The 9991-nt window shown below is 41.4% G+C and overlaps 1 protein-coding gene across 3 annotated transcripts in view; it reads left to right on the top strand.

Moving 5' to 3' along the window:
• The first annotated feature begins 2467 nt into the window (after positions 1 to 2467).
• The window catches only part of SCN5A (sodium voltage-gated channel alpha subunit 5), a 176231-nt gene continuing 168707 nt past the window's right edge, over positions 2468 to 9991 (top strand). For 2 of the 3 annotated variants that reach the window (XM_076331978.1, XM_076331979.1), the window contains exons 1-2: positions 2477 to 2743; positions 4468 to 4586. In XM_076331978.1, coding sequence (XP_076188093.1) covers positions 2477 to 2743; positions 4468 to 4586 — 386 coding nt within the window. Of the gene's footprint in view, positions 2744 to 4467; positions 4587 to 9991 lie in introns of all 3 variants that reach the window. The other variant, XM_076331980.1, reaches the window with a different exon arrangement.

Raw genomic sequence — 9991 nt, 5'->3', positions numbered from 1 at the left:
AAAAGCACGAAAGATCTGATGATGGGCTTCTCCAGACTGGTAGCCTAGGAAGAGTGTAAAAATAGGGCAAACATAAGTAGTCTTTCTTGCATGCACCCAGGTTCTGCAGCTAAGGGATTTTCTCAGTCAGAGACAGCATCTTTGTGTTTAAAACCATTAATGGATCTTTTGCCCTTGGATTTGTCTTGTGGCTTTGTGAATCCTTGCCGTTTGCAGCCAACAGGTTTCACAGGATAACTGCACAATGTGGAAAGTGGTTCCAGTGGTTGTTTCAAACTTGCTGCTCTGTGATTTCATTTGAAATTTCTCCATTCTTGTATCATGAGAAAAAGTGAACAGTCATTCCCCACTCATTGTCTTCACAGCGCTCATGATTATCTAGACCTCAACTGACAGTCCGCAAAGATCATCTCAATGGTTTAGAGACCTAGTCTGTGCCCTTCCAGAAGTACTGATCAGCCACTGATTTTTGTTGTCCCCTTCAGCACTGAGACAGGTTTCACTGTGAGGAAACAAAAATTGAAATGACAAAAAACCTCTGAGAATTCTCTGGCCACCTGTACTGATGTCATTTATAGAAAGTGAAATTCTATTTGCTTGCACTGGAGCTGAGTCACAAAGCGTTGAGCATAAGAAAACTCAATTTGTGGGAAAGCTTCTAATTTCCTGTTTTTCGGGAGGAAGGGGATAAAACAAATGATGTGAGGGGAGAGGGGAAAGGAATAAAGAGAATAAATCTAAATAGAAAAGAATGTCAGAATACCCAAACTCCAGGAAGGCTAATTCATTTTAGCCCTGCTTGTTCAAACAAGCAGTAATGCGGAGTATAATGTACAAGCTCCAGTAAATCATTCCTGTATGATAGGCTGTGATCAATGACAATTTAATGAATTCATTTTAGAATGGTCAGAATAGGAAAAAACAGTAGTTATTTGAAAGAGTACTTTACTCAAATAAATTGAGTCAATAAATATGCTATTTGTCATGCAGAGTCCAGTTAAAGTCTTGTTTGCTAACAAAAATGCTGTCATCACAGAGCCTAATAGAAGCAAACTATCTGGAACTATCCACTGTAAATAGACAAACACCATCTGAAAGCAGAAAACAACAATTGTGGCTAAACAAAGAATTGTATCCTGCACACATCGACAAATGCAATGGTAGCCCACCTCAAAATCTACTATTTTGTTTGTCACCAGTTTATATTCTGATTTCGTATGAATGGTCTGGTGGTGGTAAAAAAACAAGGGCTGCGTTTCTTCTGTGAAATGAGTTTTAATTGTTGCATAGTGGGGGTTTCTCTTGCTGGAAAAACATGCCACTGAAGTCCTTATTAAATTACACAATACGGCTTCAGTGAACTTGGATGGATTTGTGCAGGCTACTAGAACAGGGATAAGCTTCATCCCTTTTCAAACAGTAGCTTTACATTAATTTTCACAGCCCTCCATGTTATTTAGTGCAGATACAAGAAGCCTTTTTGTTCTGCTGTGTTTTTCATGCTTGGCTTTATTCACGTAAGATGAAGAGATGTGGCAATTCTCACTTGTTTTCATCCAGGCGGGGACTGGAAGTGTTAGCAGTGAAGTACCATCAACCCAAGATGGTCAAACCTCACAGGTTCGGGTTAGATGTTCAAACTGGTATTGGACGGAAGGAGCCTGGTTTTCAGATGTGATGAACTGGCAGCAGTGGCTATTCAGCATCTCAGAAGCTTGGAGTGCTCTCATGAAGGTTCCAGGGCTTTGCCAGGCACATTTGGGCTCCCAACATCCTTCAGATTGTAGGGTGTGGAGGAGAAGAAAATGCTCAAAAGTCTTGACAGATATCTTGACGATGGTATTTACTATCCCAAAGGAAAGTAAAAATTATGTTGCAGAAGCCTAAGACAGAGATTATAAAGAATTTCTATGTGATTTAAGAATCTGAACTTGACCCTTCACTCTTTAAATTTGGAATAGAACAGCTGAAGCATTTTTAGAGTTTGCATCATGTGGCTGGAGATGGGCTGATTTAAATCTGCCCTGCAGTCATCTTAGGCACATTGTTCATCCACTCCCAGAGCTGCATTTTCAAAAATGAGTTAGGAATCCAAATCCCTGTGGCTTTCAATGAGGCTTAAGCTTGTATGAATCTAAATTGCTCCTTATTTTGGATTTAGGATCCCAAGTGACTGAAAAACTTAAGGATACTCCACAGTCTATCTACAAAGTCTTTTTAGCTCTGATCATGAGTGATTCCTAATTGAAATTACAGTTTCAGTCATTTCTGTTTTCCTTGATGTTCTACTAACCACATAAAAATAGATGAAGGGTTTCCTGGTAATAGATAGCCTACAAGTTATCTGGGTTATTTTTTTCATTCTGATGGCTTTGTTCTTCTTGCTTTGCTCCTGTCACTAACCTTTGGTACTTTTTGTTTCAGCTGTTTCCACTACGAGGAGTAAAGACCAGTAAAGACAAAGCAGGATGAAAAGATGGCTGACTTCTTGTTACCACCGGGTACTAACAGCTTCCACCGGTTCACGCCTGAATCCTTGGCTGCTATTGAGAAACGAATTGCGGAGAAGCTTGCAAGGAATGCAAAGCAGGAATACAGAGAGCAGCTGGGCGAAGAAGAGAAACCTCAGCCTCAGTTCGATTTGCAAGCTTGCAAGAAGCTGCCCGATATCTATGGGACTGTTCCTCCAGAGCTCATTGGGGAGCCATTGGAGGACCTTGACCCTTTCTACAATGATCGTAAGGTGAGCACCAGCCAGCCATCCTGCTGCTTTGCTTTTGCTAAAGCATAAACACTGTCTCTGTTTTGAGGGCTCTGGTTTTTATCTTTCTACAGCCAGTAAAAATATTTTTTTCCAGATTAAGGATCAGAGTTTCGGCATGAGCAGGGCTTCCAGAAAACATCTAAGCAGGAGGGCAAAGAGGGATAAAAAGCATAATTAAAACTTGGGTGTTTTCAGATAACTGAGTATGAATATACAGTGTCTGAAAAGAGCAGAGCAGTAGCTGAGTTAAATTAAGCCAGAGGTTTTTATCTACCCTATCTTGCCTTCTGCATGAGCCTTGACTCTTCACAGGTCTGTTTATCACTTAAGCCCCTTAATGTTAAGGGCTTCTGGGTGACTTGAGTCTTGTGCTAGCACTCTGCATAAGAGCAGGAGGCACCACCACAACCGTTCCTGGAGAGCAGCGGTTCTTTTCCTGCTGAGGGGTAGTTCAATGCCATTTAAAATGACCAAAATAGACCTGAAGGAAGACGTGAGTAGCATGTGCAATGCTGGCACTTTGCAGAAGGGTAAGCTTCATCCCAAAGTGAGCATCACCTGATGAGGAATCACGTGTAGGTTGGACAAAAGCCACAACAGTGCAAACAGCTTCTGTTAAAAGGCTGTTGACAGCAGAGCTGGGCTGGTTGCTTACTACAATTCGTTCCCCTTTCCAAACATTTTGCAACACAGGGGACAAAATAAGGCTTGGAAGCACAGTGTATTTTTAGGCAGCTTCCAGTTCTTTCAGGTACTGATGTTCCTGATTTTGGGCTATACTATTTCCTGTAAACAATGAATTAATATGACCACAATGCTACTTCTATTAAAACAGTGTAGAAACAGGTGCAAGAACTACAGAATAAAAGTTAAATGGATAAAGACAAATAGATTACTTATCTGGAAGGGCCAGAATTAATTTACCTTTTAATTTGCCTGCTATCCCCGGGCACAAGCAGCAGGATATAGATTTGCAATTTTAGTGTCATGAAGGTCTTAGACTCAAGGTGAGTGAGTTGCTTAGAATTTATCTATTGGGTGTCCTGATCCTCTGTCTCTGAGTGAATATTAGTTCCTCTGTGCATGGTGGGGCATCTTCAGAGCTCGTCAATTGGGCCGACATCCAATTCACCTTTGCTTTGGGTTTAACATAAGTCACAGTATTGGTTTCTTCTGCCCATATTAACCTGAGTAAAATGACAGTGCCTCAGTGCCAGGGTCAGATCCTGCTGTGGAGCTGTGCCTCATGCAGCTTCTTACTTGGTGAGTCTAAAAACAGCGACTGAGAGCAACAAAGTGCTCAAGGTAGAGAAGATGGAGTAACAACATAGTAAGGTTCCCGGCAACGGGGAGGAAGAACACCGTAGAAGTCCCTCCACCACATTTTAGTCTCCACGTCATTTTTTACTTTTAAAGGGGATTCCACTCTCTTTACAGCCGCGTGATGGAGGTGATGGCACAGGACCCTGTAAGGAGTGAAGGAAGAGAAAATAGTTGGGATATTGCAATAAGACAGGCAACAGCTCTGCTGGGAGGGTCTTGGACAAAACTCTTCGCTGAATGAAAAGGAATTTGGGGGTCTCGGGAAGGAGTGGGGAAGAAGTATGGGATACTGGCAGGAATTTCCCAATGGGACGTGGGCTGGGAAAAGCTGAGCATAAATGCAAATACTGAATGTTCTCATTTTCTATTTTGTTTTCCAGACATTTATAGTACTGAACAAAGGGAAGACAATCTTTCGATTTAGTGCCACTCCTGCCTTGTACATACTTAGTCCTTTCCATCCAATCAGAAGAGCAGCAATTAAAATTTTGGTACATTCATATCCTTTCTGTTGATTTCTCTTCTTGTGTATTTTATATAGTTTTTAAACACAGATGGTTGGAAGTCAGAAACCATTTTATTTCATTAAGCTGTTTTAAATCTTTCAGCTGAATTTGCTTGCACAAGGAGAAAGGCACTTGGATTTTTGGTTTGTTTCATTTTATATTGTTATGTGAGCTATGAAAATGACTATATTATATTACTGGCATCAGATAATGTGAACTGCACTGGAAAGTCTGGTGAGTTTACTCAGGTTTAAAGGGTGTGGAGGGCCTGATCATGTTTAGTAAAGAGTCAGTGGAAGAAACTGGGTGTAATACCTTAGAAAGGAAGGGAACCAGGAGGCTGGAGCACACCTGGGGAAATCTACACTGATGGAGAGCTTCACTACTGAGCACTTAAGCAACCTCTCCCATGAGACTCTGTGACACCGTATGCAGACACAATTTAATTCTGAACTGCCTCAGAACTGAATTTTTTTGCTCTCCTGAAACAGAACATTTAAAAAATTGTTTTTTGGGGTTTTTAGTTTATTGCAATGTGTTATCCAGCTAGGAATGAAAGCACAGGCTGGCCTGCTGGCCCTTTCAATGGAAGGGAGATGCCTGATTTCACCTGGCTCTAGTTCTGAAGTCAAGCAAGACAGAGAGAGAGAGATGCAGCGGTTGGTTTTGGCTTGTTTTTTTTAATGTGGCCACAGAAACATTATATTCTGACATAGTCGCATCTCTCTGGAAGACCAAACTGACCCAAATGTTCAGCTTTGTGTGAACATTACTAAAAGCACACCCTTTTTCATGAGTCACCTGCTTTCTCTACAGTGTGCGTGGGAGACCTGGCAGTGATAATTCAAAGACTCCACATGCTGCTGTGATGATCATGTGATGTTTTAGTGATGGAAATCCCTCATCTGCAATGCCCATGTCCACCAGAGAAAACTAATAAATACTAAACAGGTAGCGTCTTAGAATCATTGGTTTATTATCAGATTTCAGGGAAAAAAACCAGGGAAAGAAACCTGATTCCCAGTGGCTGTCCATGCAGTGAGGGGAAAAAAAAAAGTGAGAATATAGATATTCTAGCAAGAGGAAAAATAGGTGAAGCTTCTAGTAACAATAATTCTACACAAAATGTATATGTGATATCAGCCAAAACATTAGTATGGTTACTAAGAATACACCATAGAATTTTGCAGAGAGATTTGCTTATGGATCAGGTTATACGTGCAAGCAGTGCAGCACATGCTGCTCCATACCCAGAGCCCAACAGTGTTTATTAGGTACAGCCGCATCAGCACAGCCTTGCTGAAGTTAATTGAGGTCAATGAATTTGCATGGGTATGGCTAAGAGAAGAATTTGGAAATTGAGCTTCTTAGAAAAAAGCACGTGTGTGTGAATATTGGCTCCAGCTTTGGAGGCCTGTTCTGTCTTCTGCTCACTTTCTTCTACACCAGCTGGTGAAGCCAAGAGGTCACAGGTATGTGTAATACACAGGAACTACATGCCCTTGGTAGCAGTCAACTGAGAGATAAGTATGCAAGAAATCCTTATCACATTACTCTGAAGGATAAAAACCACAGAGGAGTGAATTTGAAAGATACGTCAGGAGTAGAAATATGGTCAGATAAGGAGTATAAAATTTTGGGAGTGGAAGGTCACAATGCAAATAACATTTTCGTTCCAGAAAGACCCAAGTTACCACCTTGAGTTGATAATGTCAGGAAATGCAACAGCTCAATCTTTGGCAAGCACAGGCAGGAGGCAACAGCTCCAGTCCCAGTGAAACAGCGGTGAAGTTCCTGCATCAGGCTCTGATTTGTTTTCTGTCAATAAAGACCTTTCACATCAAACTGAAACACAAAGGCCAATTGGCTGAGCAGGCAGTCAATATCCCAGGCAGAAAGGAACCTAAATCAGCAAATACTCAAGCAGATAACATCACAGACATGAATCTGGGAACCAGATCTATTGCCTTGCTTGAGTGTAATCAAGCAATCTTTATTTTCCCCGGGGCAAAAGCCAAAAAAGAGCGTTAACAAATGGTGCCCTGCCACGTGTCTGAAGCAGCTTCTATAGTAGATGCCATATTTCCATTTCCAGTCATTGACTGTACCTTGAAGGCCAACAGTTGAACAGAATAGAGAGGACAGAGTAAAATCTTCCTATATAGAAGCTGTGGGAGGCACGTTTCTTAGTTGAGTAACTTTATATGGAGTTCTTCCGCTGATACTTCAGGCAGGATAGATCCTGTATGTTCACTGCTCATCCAGCCAAGCCGGATTAGTCTAGTCATTCAAAAATACACCCTTCCAAGGGAAAAAACATCCACAGCCTCCTAGTAAAGTGAATTACTTCAATTAACAACATACCCCTAAACCTCTTCTAGGTATTTCTCTTCTTCTTCAGAGTCTAGGAGGCCTCATGAAAGGACCATGACCCAGATGGCTGCCCAGAACAAGGCCCTGGTCCATTTCTGTCACAGACGACATGGGGAGTGTAGGTCTGCATCCCATCTATATCAAATGCAAAACAGAAGTATTGGATGAACCCTTTTGCCTTCTGCATCATTATTAGCTATTATTAACATCTTTATTTACTATCTCAACCTATTAATAGAATTAAACCACTGCTAACATTTCATTGATGCCTTATGCTTAAAAGACTCCTCTTAGTTCTTCTTGCCTGCAAGCCAAGGACCGTTCTGTGGTATCCTTAGTTTGTCCAAGCAGTTTGCTGTCCTGTATAAAATCCGTAGCAGTTGCTATTCCTAGTTTTTCTAGGTATTATAGATAGTTGCTTTCAGTTTGCCACTGATCTAGAATGGGGTTTTGGCCAAAATCACCTTCCTTGATGCTAGAATTATGGATTCTGGCCCATTTAAAAAAAAAAAAAACTTCTTAAAGAATTTCCAATCTTTGTTCATATTTTCTGCTTGCAACTTTTCTCCCATCTGATTTTACACATGTTCTGCCGTAAGGGAAAATGAGACCTTGTGAAGCACCAATTATATGTATTATTGATTGGGACTAACCTTTGCTTGCACATATTATATGTAATTTGGCAATGATCATTTAAAGAGCCTCTAGTATTCAGTCTGCTAATTAACAATTACCCATCATAATGAAGTCTAGAATAGACATATGCCATGTTTGACTCAATATCTTTGTGCTAGAAGATAAAAATTATAACTTTCAGAATCAGTTTGCTCAAAGCCTATTCTATAACTTCAAATTGGAAATAATAGGTTTAATTTTTTGCAGAAAGGATCCTGATGAGTAGCTTAGTATATTTGGTTTGTGGTCCATAACAGAGTCCAACCCGTGCTTCTGGATGTGTTAGCCATGTCAACTCATGGATCAGTAGGCTTTCAAAAATTTGAATTAACAGCAGTTCTATGATAGGTAACAGACAACGGTGCTAATATAGATTATCTCAATTTCATCTCCTTTACTTTGTTCTTTCTGAGTAGATCATCATCACTGACTTTTTCTAATGCAAACAATTGCATTAGATTTCAGGAAGGAATGCTAATTTTCATTCTGTAGGAATTTCTGTTTTCTCTTTCTTTTAACACAGATCTCTGGTGTATAACCAGCTGAAATGTTTATTTCTTTTATGTTCTTTGTAGTTTTCAGCTTCGTCGTGAGACTCAGTTTGAATTCATAGTGCATTTGATGTCCCAAAGCTGACCCCTTACAATTTCAACCTGTGTACTCTGGTATATTCTCTTTGGTGTTTCAATAAGAAGGTGGTGACACCTGCCTATAAGTGACCATCTGGGAAAGCTGTTAGATTCAGCTCATACCACAAGGAAAAACAGGGATATATAAATCAGACCAGTCATCCTAAAATGGGTGGTTACAGAAGAATTTCCTTGCTTGGAATTCAATTGGAGGATAGTATTTGTTTGGCCCGTCCTGAAGATACCTCTCTGTTTTACAATTGTCATTTTCATAGCATTTCATAACATTTCACTGTATTTGAAAAATTAATCCAGCGTTTTCTAGGCTAGCTGCAGCTTACAACCTAATTGTGTTGATCAGATGGACACAACTTTTAGAAACGTATCTCAGGCTGACTTGAGAAAATGTGACTGGATATCAGATACCCTTCCCAGTCCTTCAGCAGGAGGTTTTGGCCCCAGAAGTGGAAAATGTTTGTGAGATGAGCAGTCCCTTTGAGTACAATTAGTGCTTTCTGCGATGGCACTGGGGAATACGCAGGTTGGTTACTACCAATTTAACCTCGTAGTTGCTTATGTGGCCCATCAGAAAATGTTCCACTCTATTCAGCAGAGATTTTGGCTCTGCGAAAGGACAATTTTCATGCAAACATTTCAGGACGTACCTTTGAAATGATATTCTTTGATCGCTATTCTTAAACAAAAAATACCACCAATGGGATCAGTAAAGGGGTGAAACAAAAAAAGACTTCTTTTTTTTCCCTAAAAAAGGCAAAAGAAATTTACATTTGGATGTTACTGTTCTTCCGTGAGAAGGGTCCCAACCTATTGACTGAGTTGTAGGCTGTTTTCTTTTGCTTTATCTTCTCTCCACTTAAATGCATTAGTTAAAATTTCTCCAGTAGCATGGGACCTATTATTTATGCAGGAGAATCCCATCACGTTTTGTAATTTTTTTACAGGAAGTGGCATATGCTTTTATGAGAGCAGTTCAGTGAACTATGTTTTCAATTTAGTACTGTTTAATATCTTCATCGACAACATAGAGAGCGGGATCGAGTGCACCCTCAGCAAGTTTGCAGATGACACCAAGCTGAGTGGTGTGGTTGACACACCAGAGGGACGGGATGCCATCCAGAGGGACCTGGACAAGCTCAAGAAGTGGGCCTGTGTGAACCTCATGAGGTTTAACAAGGCCAAGGGCAAGGTCCTGCACCTGGGTCGGGGCAAGCCCCAGCATCACTACAGGCTGGGGGATGAAGGGATTGAGAGCAGCCCTGCCGAGAAGGACTTGGGGGTACTGGTGGATGAAAAGCTGGACATAAGCCAGCAATGTGCGCTCGCAGCCCAGAAGGCCAATCGTGTCCTGGGCTGCATCACAATCAGCATGGCCAGCAGGTCGAGGGAGGGGATTCTGCCCCTCTACTCTGCTCTGCTGAGACCCCACCTGGAGTCCTGCGTCCAGCTCTGGAGCCCTCAGCATAAGAAAGACACGGACCTGTTGGAGCGGGTCCAGAAAAGGGCCACGAAAATGCTCAGGGGGATGGAACACCTCTCCTCTGAAGAAAGGCTGAGAGAGTTGGGGTTGTTCAGCCTGGAGAAGAGACGGCTCCAGGCAGACCTTACTGCAGCCTATCAGTACTTCAAGGGGGCTGATAAAAAAGATGGGGACAAACTTTTTAGCAGGGCCTGTTGTGACAGGACAAGGGGGAATGGCTTTA

This window comes from Aptenodytes patagonicus, chromosome 2, assembly GCF_965638725.1.
Source record: "Aptenodytes patagonicus chromosome 2, bAptPat1.pri.cur, whole genome shotgun sequence".
In the NCBI taxonomy this organism is placed as follows: domain Eukaryota; kingdom Metazoa; phylum Chordata; class Aves; order Sphenisciformes; family Spheniscidae; genus Aptenodytes; species Aptenodytes patagonicus.
Note: the sequence above shows the minus strand (reverse complement) of the source record. Positions and strands in the feature narration are given on the sequence as shown.